The 21,172-nt window shown below is 41.9% G+C and overlaps 1 protein-coding gene and 1 long non-coding RNA gene across 6 annotated transcripts in view; one reads left to right on the forward strand and one right to left on the reverse strand.

The window, feature by feature from the left end:
• The window catches only part of PPP2R2B (protein phosphatase 2 regulatory subunit Bbeta), a 457,129-nt gene that overhangs the window by 13,103 nt on the left and 422,854 nt on the right, over positions 1–21,172 (forward strand). For 2 of the 5 annotated variants that reach the window (XM_078067329.1, XM_078067331.1), the window contains exon 1: positions 15,654–15,923. The exons of 2 other annotated variants lie outside the window; for them this stretch is intronic. In XM_078067329.1, coding sequence (XP_077923455.1) covers positions 15,850–15,923 — 74 coding nt within the window. In that variant the 5' untranslated portion in view covers positions 15,654–15,849. Of the gene's footprint in view, positions 1–15,653; positions 15,924–21,172 lie in introns of those variants that run through there. One more of the 5 variants, XM_078067335.1, reaches the window with a different exon arrangement.
• Positions 700–15,691, reverse strand: LOC144381134 (uncharacterized). Its single transcript, XR_013445814.1, has 3 exons — positions 15,553–15,691; positions 2,092–2,251; positions 700–868 (listed from the first exon to the last, which is right to left on the reverse strand). It is a non-coding gene; the product is annotated as an uncharacterized LOC144381134 (long non-coding RNA).

The following is a 21,172-nucleotide window of genomic DNA, read 5'->3' on the forward strand; positions in this document are numbered from 1 at the left end:
GTAAGTAATAGGAGTTTTACTCTGGGCACAATGGGAAGCCACTAGAGGATCTCAAGCATGGGCATATCCTGGTGTTTGAAGTAGTACTAGTAAAATGGACGACTGGTCATTTGACCGTCCACATAAGCCGAGCGCATTTCACCTCAAGGGAGAACGTCAGTAACCCGACCGTTTATGGAGTGGTACTACGAAAATTCAACCTCACCTTTAAACTCAAACTTTTTTTATTGTTCGTTTTGTTAGTGCTTCCAACCTGGAGGTCTTCAGACCTCACCTCTCAGAGTGGAAAACTGCCCGTGGTCTGCGGCTCACTGTGGCTCGCACATCTTTGCTCAGAACCATCATAGGAACTTGTAAAATGTTAGTTCTAGTGCCCAGAAATCGATTTTCAAGGCATTGTTGAGATCACGTAAATTTGGGAGCTCATAGAACTGGCAGGGTCCTCTCACTCTGTAGCTTGGGGAACGTGGGATCTTTTTTTAAAACAATGTTACTCTTTATGTAGCATTTCCATAACTGTGTCAGCTGTTTTTTTAAGAATCATTACTACCTATTGTTTCAGGAATGATTCTCCTGATTACAATTTAAGGCAACCTTTCCCCATATTATGGCACAAGTCATTTCTCAGTGTGTGCTTCTTCCTCTCTACCATCCATCACACCGACCAGGCAATTTCCATGCTGACAGGTCTGTACAAATGATATCCAAGCAGTGATGACTTCCAAATATTGATATTAAGTGCTTATTTCCCAAGGAAAACTGGTGTTAATTTTCTACAACTTACCATTTCACACATGCTCCAGAATTTACCTTCTTGCTCCTTATTCGTCCATGATTCGTGTAAAGTGCAGCTTCTCATCAGACGTACCTGAGAGCAAATGTATCTTAATACATAATTTACAGCTTGCTAAAGATAAGCTGTCTCTTAAAAATACCATTAGTTAATCGCAACTTAAATTCATGAAACTAAAAAAATAATTCATAAACTTTATCCCAAAAAGAAAAAAAAACCCAAACCAACAAAAACCTCCAGGTATTATTTTTAAAATACTTGCATTTCTTTTCACAGAAAGTGATACTCTGTGTCCCTAATAGAAAGCTGAGGGCATCATGAAGAACGAACTTACCATAGTTAAAAGCATGAGCCCAGTGTAATGGATACACTCGTCAAATCACTAAGTTGTACACCTGAAACTAATGTAACATTGTGTGTCAACTCTACTCAAAAAAAAAAAAAAAAAAGAAGAAGTATAAACTCTGAACAGACTGGATTTGAGTCCCAGTGCCACCACTTTCTATGTCACTTTGAATGGGTTACATAACCTTAGTTTCATTTAACTTTACTTTTCTCCTCTGTAAAATGGGGAATATAATAGCTTCTCCTTTGTAGGTTTTTGTGAGAATAAATCAAATAATCCATGAAAAGGACAGAATAGGACACAGTAAATGCTAAGTAAATGTTAGCTATTATGCATATGAAAGCAGATTCCAAGAAAATGTTAAAAATCTGTCATCCCTGCAGCCATGAGATAATTATTTATTTTTAATCTTTCATATGTGATAAGTTTGATAAACTTGTTTCAAAATGAGTTTAAAATGACCAGCAGATTCCCACGTTTACGAAAGGATTACTTACATATGGCTGCAAACAAAAACAAGCCTCTGCCCTGGAAAGAACAGTAACCTCTGTGGAAGATTCTAGGCTTGGGTTCTATCTATGTAATGCCAAAGCAGTTAAAAGAGAATCATAGGTAATTAATTGCCCCTACATCATCCATAAACATAAACAATTAATTAATGCTCGTTACTCCTAATAAAAGTATCATTTGTCCACATGTTCTTAATGAGCAAGTAGGTAACAATGTGGTTTAAACATGTAGATTCATAGCATAGTGGACTTTAAAGGAAGCTGGAAGATCATTTTTCATCTCCCCGTTTTACAGAGGGAGGAAATGGGCTACAGAAAGGAAGAGGGATGCAACCAAAGCCACACATGTCCTCTGCCACCTAACCACTCTCAGGCTCCTGTGTGATGTTACAGGGTTAGATTAGCTCTCTCATAGTTCTTCCCATTAAAAAAATACCATGAACCTGAGGCATCCGGTTGGCTTAGTCAGTTGAGCACCCAACTCTTGATTTCGGCTCAGGTCATGATCTCAGGGTCATGAGGTCGAGCCCCATGTCGGGCTCAGCGCTCAGCGTGGAGTCTGCTTGTCCCTCTCCTTCTGCCCTTCTCCTCCGTGCTCTCTGTCTAAAAAAAAAAGAAATTAATTAAAAAAAAAATACCATCAACCTGTGCTCCCTGACCTCTGGCGACCAAATATCTGTTAGATAGATTATTCAGACTCCATTTTCTCAGCCGGTTGTTTCTTACATGTAGACACTGGACTCCGTGCTCCCTGCAAGGGGGCAGGGAGGGAGGCAGCAGCCCCTCCGAGAGCCTCTGTGGGGCCTTCTGGCTGACACGCACCAGCTCTTTTCTCAATGCTCAGTATTTGCCTCCAGATGAAGTCACCTCCCTGGCCTCCTCTGAAACCTTTCACATCAATGACTGACATGTCCCTACTTCTCATGGACAGGCAGCTTGATAAATGGGGAGAAAAAAAAGCCATGACTGGAAATGGCTTTCCAAAATTCCAAGAACAGCATTAGAACAAGGGCCATATCTATCTTGTTTGCCTAACACAGTGCCTGGCACTTACCAAAAATTTGATATACTTAACATGGAATAAAAATCGTAGCCAGCACTGAGCATATCCAGTATTCCAGGCATCAGACTCATGACGTGTCAGGGACTTGCTGAGGTCTCACTTCTCAGTAGAGACACCATGACCCAGTGGTGAGGAGTACAGGATCCAGAAATGTTAACCCAGGTTTGCATCCCAGCTATGTAACTCTTGGGTATGGCATTTCATCCATCTGTGCCTCAGTGTCCTCATTTGTAACATTATCGTTGAAGCTACCTCAAGGGCTTTTGTGAGGATTAAATTAGCTAACACATATAAAGTATTTTACAACACAGCATGGATATAGTTGGCAATCAGTAAATGCTTGCTCTCTCGTTGTTAGTATTGGGACCAATTTAATCATTCTATCAATGTTGTAAAGGAGGTATTCTAATACACAGATTTTGGCTACAGAAATTGAAATTCAAAGAGCTTAAATGATTCAGTGATTCCTTCAAAGGTATTGTTGGTAGCTGAAAGACTTATGATTTAAACGTAGAAGGCAAACACTCAAATGAATTAATCATGGTTATATGTGGTGGTTCAGAGGGGCCTCTGGAGTCAGGGAGTTGGATTTGAATCTTGGGTCTGTCATTTACAGATATGTGCCCTGGAGCAGGTTATCCTGAGCCTTGACATACTAAGAATAACAGATCCTATATAATAGGGATATTGCAAGACTTGAATGAGATAATAATTTTCATACTTAGGGACCTGTACTCAGCAGGAACGCATAAACATTCTTTCATTTTGTTGTTGTTGTTGTTATTAGTAGCAATGGCTGTAGTCAACTTCAGTTACTTTCTCCAAAAGCCCGCCCAAATACCTTAGAGTCATCCTTGACACCTGCCTTCCTAACTTCCCTCAATACACATGCTCATCTACCCTAAATCCTATGTCATTCTTCCTCCTAAATATTTCAAATGATCTCTTGAATTCCTTGACCGCTCTCTAGCCACAATGCCGCTATCCTACTTTGGATGCCATCTTCTGTTCTCTGGATATGGAAGCAGCCTCTTTGGTTTTCTCCCATTTTCCTTCTCATCTTGACCACCTCCTTTCTATTCATCACATTGGAGCTACGGTAGTATTCTTAGTACACACACATGTGGCTTGCCTCCCTAAAGGTTTCAAAGGGCTTCATTGTTCTTAGGGTACTCTCAGCCTGTGTCACTGCTTGCCTGCGTGTCCTCTGTGCTTTGTGTTTCCTTCCACACCATAGTTCCTCACCTCCAGTACTACACACATGCTCTCCCCTTTGCCAGGAACATTGCTCACCCTCTCTTTCCCTGCAAACCCCTCCTCATCATTCAGACCTCAGCTCTGGTGTCACTTTCCCTAGCCAGCCTCCCCTAACCCCTGTCTCTAAGCTTGGTGGCCCTTCTAGGAGGTCTGGGCTGTTACCCTTCGTAGCACTTGCCAAATGCATTATAGTTTCCTTACTCATTGTATGTTTTCTCCACTAGCTTATAAGCTCCATGAAGGCAGGGCCAGATCTGATGTGCCTACTATAACTAGAAGTTGTGTAACTATCACTAGTGCCTGGCACAGTGCCTGGCACAGAGTGGTACTTAACAAATATCTATTGAACAAATGCATGCATGAATTAGCACCAGCTCTCCATTCAGCAAAGGCCATGAAGACAGGAGACTCTAAGAATATTCATTTGAGTGGCAAGAGCGATGTCTCTTACTGCTGCCTTCAACTCCCTGTTTGTAGATTGGGTTGATGGGATTCCTTTAAATCTAAATTATATACAATGGAATATTATGCAGCCATCAAAAAGAATGAAATCGTGCCATTTGCAGTGACATGCATGGAACTAGAGGGTATTATATTAAGCGAAATTAGTCGATCAGAGAAAGACAGATACCATATGATTTCACTCGTATGTGGAATTTATGAAACAAAACAGATGAACAGAGGGGAAGGGAAGGAAAAATAAAATAAAACAAACACAGAGAGGGAGGTAAACCATAAGAGACTCTTAACTCCAGGAAACAAAGTGAGGGTTGCTGGAGTGGAGGGGGGTCAGGGGATGGGGTAACTGGGGGATGGGCATTAAGGAGGGCACTTGATGTAATGAGCACTGGGTGTTATATTCATCAACTGATGAATCACTAAACACTACTCCTGAAACCATTAATACACTATATGTTAATTAAATTGAATTAAAAAAATTATAAATAAATAAGTAAGTAAGTTTATTTATTACAGAATAGAGCTGTCATTTTCCAACATGGCAGCATCAGTGGTTGCCTAAAGACTCAGGTAAACCAAATGGCAACAACATTCTATTTTCAAATTTTCAAAAGCCCTTTTACAAATATTGTTTCATGGGATTTACACGGCAGCCGTGTGAGAGAGTGAGGTGAGGAAACGAAGACACGGAGAATTCCAGAAGCACTTAGTTTGCTGACTGTTCATCAAATGATTATTTGTACGGCCCGAGCCCTGGTCTCTGAGGCAGTCTCGCTATAAAGCCAGGATTCTCCATGTGTGTGTATGTGGGCGACAGCTTTGCCCCCACCCCAGGGGATATTTAGCAACATCTGGGGACATTTTTGATTGTCACCATGGAGGTGGGGAGGTGCCCCTGGCATGTCGTGGCTTGAGGCCAGGGATGCTGCTACACATCCTAGAGTGCCCAGGAGAACTCCCCCTCCCAGCGCCCACCCCCCACCCCCCACCTGCAGCCCCACTCCCACCCTCAGCAAAGAATTATCCAGGCCAGAACATCACTAGTGCTGACGCTGATAAACCCAGCTGTCAAGCAAAACTCGGACTGAAACAGAAAGGAACGTTAAGTGGGTAACTCTCTCCAGATGCAGGAGACGGGCGAACGCATAGCCTCTCTAAAGGCCTGACATTTGAATTAAAAACTGAACTACTCTGCAGGACACACAGAAGTCTAGTGCAGGCGGCTGTGTGTGCAGGGTGGTAAACCCAGGGGAGCGCCTTCGCCGAACGAGCAAGTCTTCTCTCCGTACCTCAAGAACAACAGGTCGAGCATTTTCTCCCCTGCTGCCTCTTGAAAGATTTACTATTATGGCCTCTCAGAATCAAGGGAAAACTTGTGTTAAAGTGTTTTCTACAGAAGACATTAAACCTGATCACTCAAACCTTCTCTTTTATCTCTAAAGGGTGGCCTAAGGGTCCGAAAGCTAAGATCTTGCCACCTGGGTCCATGTGCTGGGTTACCTCAAAATCCTCTAATGTTCTCATCTGTCCAGAAGGAAATGGCACTGCCTGCTCCTGAGGATGAAGGCCAAAACAGATAGCATAGCCACAGAAAGCCGTAAAAAATGCACTCTTACTATCTTAGCATATTGATTCCTTTGCATCTGTTCATCGTTTAACTAAAGCCCAGAGATGTGCAGGAGAGAAGCAGACAAAGCAATTCCTTTTGAGGAAATGGAAGCATATTCTGGAATGACTTTGGAATGGGTTCTTCTTCCAAAGGCTTTGAGACATTGTATAGACTGAATAATTAGGCAGTTCTTCGTCTGGCTTGGATAAGGGAGGTTGAAGTCTCCTATTTCCAAATGAGAGCTGATTAGTGTTTAGCCCAAACGCTGAAGTTGAAACCTGCTTTATAGGTTTAAAATGTGCTTTAATTCCATTGATTTAGAATAAATAGGGTAAATTTGAGTTGTGAATAACTATGTAGTAAAATTTTAAGGAAATGTAATATTATTATTTTCATGTTCATGAAGTAGCATTAAAAACCATCTTTCCTGGCATTATATAGACTAATAAACAGAAGTACTCATTATTCCCCCAAATAATTCTTGAGGTTCCCTACCATCAAACTGTTGCTCTAATTTTTAATTCCTACCAGCATGTTTTTCCCACTCACATCTCCACAGATCCAAATTCTCCCTGTCCTTCAAAACCTATCTCAGATGCTGCCACCTCCAGGAAGTCTTCGTGGAATCCAACCCAATGTCACAATTACATGTGAGATTTTCCTAGTCTGCACTTTATCTGTTATGCTCTTATGGCCATTCTGTAATTGGTAATATATTCGTATTTTTCATTGATTTCTTACCTCCTCACTCACCTTTACACTCTCTGCCTTACATATTCCTCCACCCCCATGGTCCTTGACACTGTGTCTTGGAAAAAGTAACCCTTCAATGCATCTTGAATCTCTGGAGGCATTGATTGGTAGATGTGTGGATTTGGTTATAATTCCCCCACATAGTGATGCTAGTCATTAGCAAACCCTTTCTTTCAAATAGGGCAGAAGTAAATTTGACCAGCCCGATCAAATACCCACCAATTCCATATCAGTTGACACAGAAGTTGAGTGTCATTCTAGGTGCTCTGTTCTCTACCAGACTACCAGGGAAGAGAATGTCAAGATCATGTAGCCTGGAAAACAGCACAGCATCCAGACAGTGTGGGGGTAGGAGTGAGAAGTCTGCACTGTGAACTTAGTCCCTCCATTTGTTCACACTTGGCAAGTTATTTAACATCTCTGTGCAAATTTCCTCATGTATAAACAAATAAAATAATAACATTTACTTGATTCTAAGTTTTTCAAGAGGATTAAATGAGGGCGCCTGGGTGGCTCAGTTGGTTAAGCGTCTGCCTTCGGCTCAGGTCATGATCCCAGGGTCCTGGGTTGGAGTCCCGCATCAGGCTCCCTGCTCAGCGGGGAGTCTGCTTCTTCCTCTACCCTTCCCCCTGCTCATGATCTCTCTCTCTCTCTTTCACTGTCTCTCAAATAAATAAATAAATAAATAAATAAATAAATAAATCTTTTAAAAAAAGAGAGAATTAAATGAGATGTCCTAGGCATAATGGTTTGCAGAGGGAATGGACCTAGTAAGAACTCAGATTTGATGGTTGAGGTGATTACAGTTGTTATCATTATGAAAATCAAGTCCTATTCATATGCCTTAGAATGAAAAAATACTGCCTACTTGCTCTGACATCTCTTCATAAATGAGGAGAAGCTCTCTACTTTTTGTAGCTACTGTGAGAATTAGTATATAAAATTTGGTGGAAAATGTGCTTGGCTTTATTATGCTTTTCAGTGTATAGTCTTTTCATTGAGAGCCAAAAATCTTCTGTTGTAACCAGCTAGGTTCTATTTTTCCCTTTGCATCTGCTTTAAGTTGAGCCTGTCCTCCATCTTCAAAATCCTCTTTAGTCTTATCTGTAGCTGCCCACCTCTTCCTTGCTTTAGTCACATGCCTAGAGAGCCAGCTGAGCAGTTGGCCCAGACTCCCCTTCCACTGTGTGAATCAGGTCTCTCTCGGCCTCTCAGGGAAGTCTGGGGGATGCAGTGGTGAGCGACATAGCAGAATCTGTGTCCCCGCTGATCTCGGACAAAAGTTAACTACTAGTTTAAAAGAACGAAATTGTTAATTAAATAAGGTAGAGGCCAAAACTGCTCTGAAAGAAAACGTACAGGCTGCAGCAGGGTTGGGTAAGAGAATGAACCAAAACCATTTCTTGGCCAAGCAAGTTGTCTTTCAGGCCTCAGCTGAAATGTCACCTCCTCAGGGAAGCCCTCCTTGATCATCTAAGCCAAGCAGTCACTCTCTACCACAACCCCCATTTTATTTTCTTCATTCTGCTTTCTAAAAAATAGAGGTATAGGGGCGCCTGGGTGGCTCAGTCGTTAAGCGTCTGCCTTCAGCTCAGGTCATGATCTCAGGGTCCTGGGATCGAGCCCCACATCGGGCTCCCTGCTCCTCAGGAGGCCTGCTTCTCCCTCTCCCACTCCCCCTGCTTGTGTTCCCTCTCTCGCTGTGTCTTGCTCTGTCAAATAAATAAATAAAATCTTAAAAATAAATAAATAAATAAATAAAAAATAAAAAATAGAGGTATAATTAACATATAACATTGTATTAGTTGCGGGTGTACAGTGTAATGATTCTGTGTTTGTATGTACTGTGAAATGATCACCACAGTAAGTGTAGTTAGCATTCATCACCATACATAGTTATGGTATTTTTTTCTTATGATGAGAACTTTTAAGATCTCCTCTCTTAGCAACTTTAAAATATGCAATACAGTGTTAACTGTAGTCACCGTGCTGTACGTTACGTCCCCATTATTTATTTTATATCGGTAAGCTTTTACCTTTTGACCCCCGTCACCCATGTTGCTCACACCTCATTCACCCCACCTCTGGCAACCACCAGTCTGTTCTCTGTATCTGAATTGGGGAAGGGGGGGTTGCTTGTTTTAGATTTCCTTCTTTTTATGGCTAAATAATATTACATTGTATATATATACATATATATATACACCACATTTTGTTTATCCATTCATCCATCAATTGACACATACGTTGTTTCCATATCTTGGCTACTGTAAATACTGCCGCACATGAATATGGAGATGCATGTATCTTTCTGAGTTAGTGTTTTGGTTTTCTTTGGATGAATTACTGGATCATTCCTTTTCACAATCTGAAGTAACTTTGTTGATATAATGTTTACCTGCTTATTGTCTCTCTCTAGAAGTCTAGTGTTTAATAACTGCTAAAAATATTATATGAGTGGATGAAGGAACTAACCAAAAAGAGGTTCCTCTTCCTTCCAAATCAGAATGTACCAAGCTGTGAATTTCACATACTGGCTGGACAGTATTGGGAAAAAGTATGTCAGAATTCTGCCTGTTTCAGTTCAAATCAATTCAGTCCAGCACAAACTTATCGAATTCCTATTATGCACCAGGCAGTGAACCTCACACTCTGGATTCAGCAGAGAAAAGTCAAAATTCTACCCTCCTGCCAGTAAGAGTCTGGCAAAGAAATTAGATACTTAACAGCAATTATCAAAGTAATCGAACAGTACTTCATGCCACACAGAATTCTAAACACTTCAGTGATTTATCTCATGTAATCTTCACAAACCCTATATGTTAGGAGTGATAATTGCCCCTGAAGAAAAGGGCAGGTGTCTCGTCTGTCTTGTTTACTATTGATTCTTTAGCACCATGTACAGTACCTGACATAAATAGATGCTCAATAAATGTGTTCAGTAATGAATGAGTGCTTTGAAAGGAAAGGATGGTATTTGAGAGTCTGTAGCAGGATTTGACCCAGTCTGAGGCATTAAGAAGCCTCTCCCTGAAGATGTGACATTTTATTTAAGACTTGAAGAATGAATAGGAATTTGCTTCGCTTTGGCTGGAAAGTGAAAACTAGCCATGCTCATCCTGACCGATCTTAAATAAGCTAATTTTTGTTTTCTTGGGATTTGCTTTCCTTCTGAGCAAAATGAAAAACTGTAATGATGAAACATAACCCAGAGGAGGTTGTAAGGACATGTGAAAAGAGAATGCTCAGGGTAACTTTCCCAGAAGAAGCGGGCTTCAGGGCGGGGTGGGCACCAGCCCCGGCCCAGCAGGCTGTTAGGATGCCCCAAGGCGAGGGCTCCAGCTGGGGCTTTGCCACACCGAAGCAAATGCTTCTGATCCCCCAGGAAGTGGTCTCAAGAAAAGCGTGAACAGCCCAGTCCATGGTGCGGCACTCAACAATCTCCCAGTTAATTGTCTTTTTTTCTGCAACTGGATGTCAGGACCTGGCATGTGGAAATCATCTGGGGCATTTCTTGTCTCTAAGCTCTGTTCTGCCGGACTCCAGGGCCCTTCTCACATGGCACCTAAAATGGGTCACCTTTATCTTTCCCTCCTCCTGGGCTCCTGGTTTCCCTTTCAGAGATCGCTCTGTGCTCTTGGGCCCTCCCTGCAGGCACTTCTGCCAATGCCTTTGAGCCTCCCGTCTCCTTGTCCCCTTGGAAAGACCCTTCCTCTCTTGGTAGTCCTGCTCTCATCTGGGATGACATTTGCTGTATCAGAGTCTCATTCCACTCATGGGGTTAATGACTGCTGACTGTTCATTCACTGTAGCTCCCAGTAAGATAATTGCCTTTTAACAGGCGCTTTTTGTAAATAATGCCTAATGCCCAAGACTGGATCTCCAATATGGAATTTTTGAGGCTCTGTAATCCCAAAGAATATTTTTAGACCCCTTCCTTCCATCATAACCCCTATGATGTTGTAATGTAATAGTTTATTCATCCTTTTTTTTTTTCTGGAAAATGCACTCCTTTAGAGCAGGAGTCAGTAAATCGCTCCATTACTAACTAATGCCTAGTATAACAACAGGGTGCCAACAAAATGTTGGACCAAAGCAGTGAGACACATGATTTGGGACAAGAGTATTTGAAAAACTTTTTGTAACCCTTACCTTTCAAGCCAAATCATGAAATGAAATACCTCACTCCAGAGGTTCTCAAACTCAAGTAAGAATCACTTGGCATATGTAATATGCAGGTTCTTGTCTGTCCTCAGGGAGTCTGAATCAGGGTACCTGGTGGCTCAGTTGGTTAAGCGCCTTCGGCTCAGGTCATGATCCCAGGATCCTGGGATCGAGTCCCACATCGGGCTCCCTGCTCAGCGGGGAGTCTGCTTCTCCCTCTGCCCCTCCCCTGTTCATTCTCTCTCTCTCTCTCTCAAAAATAAATAAATAAAATCTTTAAAAAAAAAGAGAGAGAGTCTGAATTCATAGGATTGATGGCTCTGAAATCTGCAAATTCACTAAGTGAGGCTGGTATAAAAATGCTAGATCTCCTCGGGGGCTATTTGTCTTTGGATAAATGATTATATCCTCTTAGCCTGTTTTCCCTTCTGTAAAATGGGATGGTTTAGAGAATCAAAGGGAAAAAAAGATACAGAAGCACACTGAAACACTTGAAATGGTGCAGCGCAAACCAACTGCACCAGGATCATCTGACTGAGGAGATTTCACATTAGTTCTTTCTGCCCCTTGCCCATTCTACATCTGGGTGAGTGGGGTGCAGAGGGCAGGCACAAAATCAGTAGTTTTAAAATGGGATTGGAAAAGATGCTTTCAATTGAGATCAAGAGGTACTAGCTGGTTGGGAGTGGCCAGTTTGGAACTTAGGTGCCAGCCTCACTGATCTTTTGTTTGTAATGAAGGAGACAGGCGTTTTGTTTTGTTTTGTTTTGTTTTATAGGGGGGTTTGCTTAGTTCTTTCACTTTAATTATGGACAGCATAATCCGTGAATGTTTTTTTCACTCAGGAAGTATTTACTAAGTGCCCGCTATTGACTCACAAGGTATATACTAAATGCCTACTGTTTATTTAAAACTAAATTATGCCAAGGGGAAGCATGTCTATTCATGAATTCCATAATATATTTGCCTGAGTAATATATTCCAGCTTTATAATGGGCTGAAATTCATTTGTGCTGTGAAAAACCTCCCCACAAAGAAGTCTCAAACATCTTTCAAAAGTTTTCTCCCATATATATTGATTTATCCATCCATCCATCCATCCATTCACTCCTTCAGTTAGTAGTTATTGAGTACTCTGTGCCAGGCACTTGGGGTACAAAGATGAATTAGACATTGATATTTCCCTCAGGAAGTTTACAATTTCATTATGTAGACAAGATGGGTAAGTAAATACAATAAGATACTGTGATTCAGGGTTGATATTACTGCTATAGACATAGCAACAAAACTTAGGAAGCACTAACATTTTGCTAGGCACTGTACTAAACCCTTTGTACCAATCACCCTCTTTGGCCGTCACCATATCATGTGCGATTCTGCTATTATCCCCATTAGCTACGTAATGAGGCTTAGAGATGTGACATCAATCGCCCAAGATGACCCAGTAAGTCAGTATCAAAGACACGCTTCAGCCCTGGCTGTCTAGTTGTGGCCCCACCCTCCTCATCACACACGTTCTGTCCCTGCTCTCAGGTTCAGGTCTGGCCAGAGAAGCTCAGAGCAGGTGCACAGCAATGGTAAGCACGGCATCGGTAGTAACCATTGATCATGTGACCACAGTGCACGCGGTGCTTCGTGTGCTTATTGTCTCACTCCATCTGAGAATGCACAAGGAAAACCCTGCCATTGTTCCCATGTTATAGATGCAGAAACCTAAGCTCACAGGTGTTAGAGTCTGTGTATATCTACCCATCTGGTAAATGGAACTCACAGGGATTCAAATTTGGATCAGATTGACCCCAAAGCCCACACTCTTTCTACTCTGCTGAATGGAGGTCACATGTGCACTACCTCTCAGGAAAACACCTCTGGATATGCTCTTGTGTCATGAGCTAGGATGATCCATACAGCAAACCAGACCATTCAGGCATTGTTCAAACAGCACCTTACTTGGGATGGCCCAACCTTGCCAGGTGTCTGGGTCTAAGGAAGTGATGGGTTATATGACTTTTGAAGGGCTAGATATCCTGTCTCTGCCAATAGTTTGTCATCCTGTCACAATGGTCCAAAAGTCAGAGAGACAGCATATTGGTGGAAGGGTCTATTTATATATCATGGCCTGAACTAAAACCATAATTACTCTATGGCTCAAAGTTTTTGCTTTCCTGGACAGCCCAATATGTTTCTCCAATGTTAAGTATATTTGTAAAGAGGAGAAGCAATGAAGGATTAAAAAATATTCTACCAGATTTCAAGGCACACTTTTTTGTAAATGGAAGTAAATTGACATACAATGTTGTATTAGTTTCAGGTGTACCACATATTGATTCAACAATTCTGTACGTTAGTTTGTGCTCACCATGATAAATGTAGTCACCATCTGTCATCAGATGATGTTATTACAATATTATTGACTATATTTCTTCTGCTGTTCTTTTAATCGCTATGACTTACTTATTTTATAACTAGAAATTTATACCTCTCAATGCTCCATATCTATTTCCCCCATCTCCCACCCACTTCCTCTCTGGCAACCATCAATTTGCTCTCTGCTTTCAAGATTCTGTTTGGTATTTTGTTTGTTTTGATTTGTTCAGTTGTTCTTTAGATTCTACCTATGAATGGAATCATATGGTATTTGTTTTTCTCTTTCTGACTTGTTTCACTTAACATAATACCCTCTAGGTCCGTCCATATTGTTGCACATGGCAAGATCTCATTCTTTTTTATGGTTGAGTAATATTCCATTCCATTTCAGATATATATATATATATATATATATCTTCCACATCTTGTTTATCCATTCATCTATTGATGGGCACTTGGGTTGTTTCCATATCTTGGTTATTGGAAATAATGCTGCAACAAACAGAAATGCATATATTATTTTGAATTAGTGTTTTCGTTTTCTTTAGGTAAATGCCCAGTGGTGGGATTATGGAATCGTAAGGTCTTTCTATTTTTAATGTTTTGAGGAAGCTCTGTATTGTTTTCCACAATGGTTGCACCAGTTTACACTCCCATCAACAGTGTAACAAGGCTTCCTTTTTCTCCACATCCTCACCAATACTTGTTGTTTCTTCTTTTTGATAACAGCCATTGGGACAGGTGTGAGGTGGTATCTCACTGCGGTTTTGATTCTCATTTCTCTGCTGACTGGTGATGTTAACATCTTTTCATGTGTCTATTGGCCATCTGGATGGGTTTGTTCCTGGGATGTCCATCCTGTTCCATTGATCTATAGGTGTATTTTTGTGCTGTTGCCATACTGTTTTGATTACTCTAGCTTTGTGGTATAGTTTGAAATCTGGAATTACGATACCTCCAGCTTTTTTTTCCCCTCAAGATTGCTTTGCTATTTGAGGTCTTTTGTGGTTCTTTATAAATTTTAGGATTATTTGTTCTAGTTCTGTGAAAAATATTATTGGTATTTTGATGGGGATTGCATTAAATCCATGGATGGCTTTGGGTAGTATGGACACTTTAACTACATTAATTCTTACAGTCCATGAGCATGATATGTCTTTCCTCTTGTTTGTGTTGTCTTCAATTTCTTTTACCAGTGTCTTATAGTTTTCGGAGTGCAGATCTCTCACCTCCTTGGTTAAATTTATTCCTAGGTATTTAATCCTTCCTAGTGCAATTGGAGGAAGACATTTTATATTTTTATATTAAATCTTATTTTTAAATTTTATTTTAAATCTTATTTTTAAATAAGGGGATATTTGGTTTTCTTTTATAGACTGTTACATTATTTCCTTGTGCCTCTGAATGTAGCACAAAGGACATTCACCTTTTCTCTAGCATAGACAATAGTGTCTTTGGCAGAACTTATAAATCCCAAACCGGTACCTTGTGCTTGCCTTCCAGTGATAAGGTTTCCAAAATCATTATTATTTCATGGGTCAAAACTAAACCAGCTCCCCAATCCAAATTTATGCGGTAGTTGGACCTGTCCTCGATGAGGGGTAGTCTCATTGCCTCCCTTCCTCTTGTGAAATCTGAGTGTTTTGGTAAAGTCATTTAATTCTTAGATCAACTTACTTTTTCCATGCCATGGGGGTACACCGGTCGGTGAAGGGTCAGTTTCCTTGGGCTTAGTCTCCGTTCTTGTGTTGTGGCTTTAAATTTGTACAGCAAATAACTCAGAACTTGGTGTGAGGGCTGGCAGGAAAAAAAGACTGTAGTGGAGCACAGAATTTGTCTGTGTTAGCCCTCTGTCACCGGCTACTCACCCCAGCTTTGGGCTTCACCTAAATGATAAATGGTCCTATTGTTTGGGCTTTCGTCTTAAAAAAACATAGAGCTAAATCTAGATGAAGCAAGGACAGAGACCCATTTCATTGCACTGTACTTTAATATTCCTGAGACCCATGGCATTACGGGTGGCTCTTTTAACAGCCATCTCTCTCCAGGGTGGAACACTGTGCTGTCTTTGTTTCATCTGATCTTCCAGCTAAATAAGAGATGGTCACTTACCCTCAGTGTTCCCCTATCCTGCTGGATTTCTCTTGCTAGAGGAGAAACTGACCACACGGGAAAAGGTAGAGGTTTCAGGCAGGGCATTTCAGCGTGTGTTTACAGGCAGGACTGACTTACTCAGCAAATCCTGCTCCGAGAAGCTGCAGCCAATGAAGAGGCTATATCCCGGCTTGCTTGGGGGCTTCTGAGTTTGAGCTGCATGCAGAAATGTAAGGCAGTGCTTCCTGGTGCTGATGGCAAAATGGGACCCATCTCCAGTTATTCCTCGGGCTTCCCAGCTTTGCAGATCCAGGGGAGAACCTACATAAACATACTGGTGATGTAGCCAGCTTTAAAGGCCAAGAGAATCCTTATGGATTCAGGAGACTGGTTTTTTATTTAGATTTTTATTTTTTATTTTTGTTGGAAGATGAAATGCTTCTCTCGTTACCTGCCTTACATCTTCAGACCTCCGAATACCATCCTCTCTTCCAGCTGCCACACGGAAGGTACAGACCAGAGAGGGAAAGTGTCTGGGTGGGTGGGAAAAAGTGGGCTGGTGTATGACTTCCCACAGGTTCTGCTGATATGCTTTCTGTAGCTAGCAGATGACTGTCGTTCCTGGCAAAAGCTTGTATCTAACAGACTTAGATCTGCTTCTAAAATCAGTCTGTCTTGTGTAAGGAAAGGGAAGTATTTTCTAAAGAGCAGGATAATGTTGCAAAGGTGATCTCAAAGCCGATCTAGCCGAGTCGAAAAACAATCAGAAATATTTTGCCAGTTTCCCTCATTCTACTTCACAAGCAAACAAGTAATTAGAACTCCTGTTAAGGAAGAACATTTTCAGTAGGTGCTGCCACTTACATTTATCAAGCTCTCTGTTTTGTCATTGTCTGTTCAGTAACTTGGTGCATGCCCAAGAAAGCAATTAGCAAAATAGAATTAGCGTACTACGGGACTGTGGAGTGTCGGTTGTCGGATTGCTTTGCTCAGAGTCTGGACTTGGGTTGCAGAGCAGGAAGACACAGCTGACTTTAAGCGCTTGCTGGAAGTGGGGTTTGTGGGGGTCCTAAGTTAATGCGTCACGGCGAGGGTGAGCTGAGCCTTGTACAAACAGTCCCCAGTTCCCGGTCCTTTGGGGACCTCCTCTGCTACCTTCTAACCTAGCATGCTCTGCATCCGTGTGTGTGTGTGCACTTTCTGTGTGCACGTGTGTGCGTGTGCCTTGTCAACATTCTGGCAATCCGCCTTCATCTAAGCACTGCGGGTTTCAACGTTTCTGGAGCGAGTAGCTGGTTGTGCGTATTCTGTGTGTGATTTGCCTATTTCTTTTGATCTGCCACATCCTTGAAAAAGAGCAGTTTCAAGAAAAGCAACTGGCTGGCTGCATTTCAGCCTGAGGGTTGCCCCACCAGCAGTACTGATTGAAGAGGGCTGTGGTAGCCACACTCTCTGGAATGGAGCTGGTGAGCAGCCTGTTGTGAAAATCCATCCTTGTTTCTCATCCTCGGAGTAGGAGCTGGGCACTGGGGGCTGTGCAGAGAAAACGAGAGAAGTATTTATTATACCATGAGGTGATTTTTAGTCATTACCCCCAGGAAAAGCAAGTAGAAGTTTGGGATCACCCTTGAACTGAGACCAAGGATGGTATTTTTCATAGACCTTGGTATCTTAAGGATTTTTTTTTTTTCAATTAGATATTTCCTTTAAAAATTTTATTGGTGGCTACAGGAAATGACCCACTGAGAAATCTTTCCTCTTATAGAGAGAAACTTACTAAGTCTCTATGTATGTATATTGGGGAGGGATGGGGGTGGCATGGATAGAAATCTCCAGGGGAACTTTCCATATACAAAAGATCTAAACTCATATAGGAAGATGCCAAATGACTTTTCTCTTTCTGATTGGTCCCCCGTCCTCTCCTCCTAGCTTAGATTTTGAGACCCCAAACACTTGGTCTATTCTGTTGCTGTTTTGTATATTAATCAAACTAAAGATCCTACCTCATACAGACAAACTACCACCACCAAGAACTTTCTTGAACTGTTTTTTAACCAAATTTAACTGTTGTATTCCATCAAAATGGAAAGCCCATTTTACTCCTATCAAAACAATTTCTAATTTGTCAACTATCACCAGGTTTAGGGGGTGGGGAGTGAGGAGATTTGTCTTCCAATCTGTTGTGAGACTAATAGACAATGGGTATGGATAATAGCATGTGGCAGACATTAACTTCCTGAGTGGGGGGTTGAAGCTGAGTGGGGAAGTCATGAGTTAAATACCAAGCAGGCAGGGCCAAGTCACTTAATTGCTCTATGCTCAATTTTACCTATAAAATGGAAATAAAAAGACTCATTCCCAGGATGTTGAGAATTCAATGTGATCATTCCAGTTCTTTAGGAAGCTTGGTACATGATAGGTGCTGTCTGTTTTGCAGTCTCATGTACTTTCTTAGATAGTCAAATTTTCCTTTTTTATTACATTATCTTAAGTAATGAATAGTTTCCTCAAATATGTCACAGTGTCACTCAGAACTAGTTACACTTACTTAAGTTTGTCTGAGGAGAAAGCTATGTGAGAATGAATCTGAGTTTGCGTTTTTATGTTGTTAGCTATTATGTCACCCTGTAGTCTCTTCTAGAAAAGTTACGTCTGGAAACTTCGTATTTTATTTAATTGAAGAGGCAGAGAGTGAACAATTGGTGTATATCCCTGTAAAAATCAAGTAAGTAGAAATACTCAAACCATCCCTTTAAGAGTAATTCAAGAACTACTTTGAAAGCTTCAACAATTGCCAGGGCACCTGGGTGGCTCAGTTGGTTGAGCATCCAACTCTTGATTTCGGCTCAGGTCATCACCTCATCAGTGGTGGGGATTGAGCCCCATGTCTGGGTTCTGCACTCAGCATGGAGTCTGCTTGAGATTCTCTCTCCCTCTCCCTCTGTCCCTCCCCCTACTCGCGTGCTCGCGCGCTCTCTCTCTCTCTCTCAAATAAATAAATGAATAAAATCTTGAAAAAGAAAAAAGGCTTCAACAATTGCTGGGCTTCTTAGAGGATAGAACCATTCTACTTAAAAGACATGTTTTCCTCCCAGCTTATCTTGACATTGTTTTCTCAACACAGGAAGATCATGGGCTTTGAATTTTAGCTCTGCTACTTGCCAACTGGGTGATGTTGGGTAGTTATTTAACCTCTTAGAGTCTTAGTTTCCTCGTTTGTAAAACATAGATGATGATACGCCATAGGGTGGCTGCAAAGAAATACATTCAGAATGCCACACACAGGGTGATAATCATAGTAGCAGTAATAATAATAATAAATTGGTCTTCGCTTGTATTGCACTAACTGCGTCCCAGACATTATCTGAGCTCATGATGTAGTAACACATTCATAGGTAGGGCAAATCAACAGTATGTGGTCCACAATAATAGTTGTTTTTCCTTCTCTCACTTTCGACCTTCAAGCCTGTTTTTTCATCCATCAGATTGACGTTTGGTTCTTCCTATTACAGTCAAAATATTTTTTTAGAAATATGATCATATTCCTTCCCTCAAACCCCCTCAAACACAAACATGCTTGCATTGAAAACCTCTCAATGGCTTCCCATGGTCTAGCAGGCCCTGCGTGTTCTGACCCTTGCCTGACTTTCCTGTCTGACCCTGAGCGCACGCCATCTTGCCTGGTCTCCAGCCACCCAGGCCGTTCTTGGTTCCTCAGGAATCTCCCTCCCACCATAGACTTCGGGAAGCTTCTCTCTCCCCTTAGCCCCATTCCTTGTTAATTCTGGCCTTGGATTCTCAGCTCAAGGCGAGAAGCCATCCCTGGCCCTCGGGTGATCATGGTCATAGCTCTTAGAGAACCAGGCTGCTTCAGAGCGCCTGTCGTAGTCTGTCATCATGAATGGCCTGGTGAAACTGTTTTGTGAATGTCTGTCTGCCTGCTAGACTGAAAGCTTCATGGGAGCAGGACCCACATGTAGTTTTGCCCTCTATTATACCCCCAGCACTAGAACAATACCAAGTACTTAATAGGCAGTCAACAAATTTTTATTGAATGAAACCATGACAAATACCAAGGCTGTTGTGTAGACACATTTTTAAAACACAGGCAAAACACGTTGTGCAAAGCATTAGCTGCTACAGGAATGCAAGCTCTTTTAACCATTGCCGGTCGGGTAGCTTTCCGTAGCCACACTTGAGGGGCCTGGTTTTATGACCATGCTCTACTTTAACTTGAAATTAGAAGATACGAAGGGGGGAAAGGTCGACTAAATAATGCTGGTGCACGAACAGGGCTTTGAGAGGACAGTTGGATTGTCTTCCCTTCTCTGTGGACATCATTAAAAGGACACATAACTCCCTCCACCACGGTGGGGAAGCATTCATCCAGCGAAATGATTCCAGGATTCGAGGCACAGAATCTCAATCACAAGCAAAAAGAAACCATTCCAGACAGTACAGAGGGGAAGGGGAGACACACAGGGATAAGAGAGCCAGTCAAGTATGAGGAACCTTGCCTGCTCTTTTCCAGTGGGCCTAATTTGGCGCCCAACACAGGAAGGTCTTTTCTGGGCTCTTGAACAGATGAGCAGAGGCACTCTCTCTTCCTGAAGGGAAAAGGCTCATGTGCCTTGCCCCGAGCCATTTCCTTTCCCTGAGTGCTCTCCGTCATGTTTCCATGCTGCAAAGCTCTGTTCATCTCTTAAAAGTCAGCTGCAGTCAAGGCTTCCCAGGAAGACTTCCTCAACTGCTCCACAGAAGGACTTGCTATCTGAGTCACGCAAACCACAACAGTGGTGGGAAGAAGGCACTAGAAGGAGAAGCCGAGCAGCACCACAAAAATCCCTGGCTGTGTGCTCCAGGCTGGGCCAGTATCATCTCATTTGCTGCTCACGCGATCTCATATCAGATGCTGCTCTCTCCATGTTATAAGTGAGGAAAGTGACACATACCTGCCTTGCCCGGGGCCACACTTAGTAGAGTCGCAGAGTTAAGACTCAAGTCCAAACTATTGGAATCAGAAATCAGTGCTCTGAACTCGCACCTGATCTATTTCCTCTGGAACACCTGTGTGAGGGCAGCCTTCAGATTAGAAGGCCACAGTCTGTTCACGTGCCTGTGTCCTGGTGGCCAGGAGCAGCTTAGGCACAGGGATCCTGCCATTTGTCTTTAGGCTCTGCGTTCTGGTTAGCACTGAGCTTGACTGTGAGTAGGTGGTCAAGAAATGCTTCTTAAATAAAACGCTGAATGGGGGAGTGACAAATTTGCCTGTGTATCCATGATTCTCCTTCACCAGGAGGAACCCAGAAGCAGAATACCTTCCAATGACCCCCAAGAGCAGGCTTGCCAGAGGTCTACACCCCACACAGAGGAAATAAATATACATTTTTCTAACTCTTTATCATATTGTAAATAACAATAAAATAATAACTAAAACATACAATGCTCGTTATTTATCGGGCACAATTCCAACATATACATGTCTATGGACATAGGGACGGGTGTGTGTATTCCTCACCACAATCCTCTGAGGTAAGTAGTTATTATCCTCATTTCATAAATGAGGAAACTAAGACACAGAGAAGTTAGGTAACTTGCCTAAGGTCACACAGCTGTTAATTGCAAGGATTAGGATTAAAACCTATGCAGTCCGGTTCTAAGGTACATGCTACAACAGGATCCATTCCTCTCTTTTGTGCCTTTTTATGTGTCTATGGAATTCTTATTTTTCATATTTTTGGAATTCTCTTCTTAGCCC

The sequence above is a fragment of the Halichoerus grypus genome, chromosome 2 (assembly GCF_964656455.1).
Source record: "Halichoerus grypus chromosome 2, mHalGry1.hap1.1, whole genome shotgun sequence".
NCBI lineage: Eukaryota > Metazoa > Chordata > Mammalia > Carnivora > Phocidae > Halichoerus > Halichoerus grypus.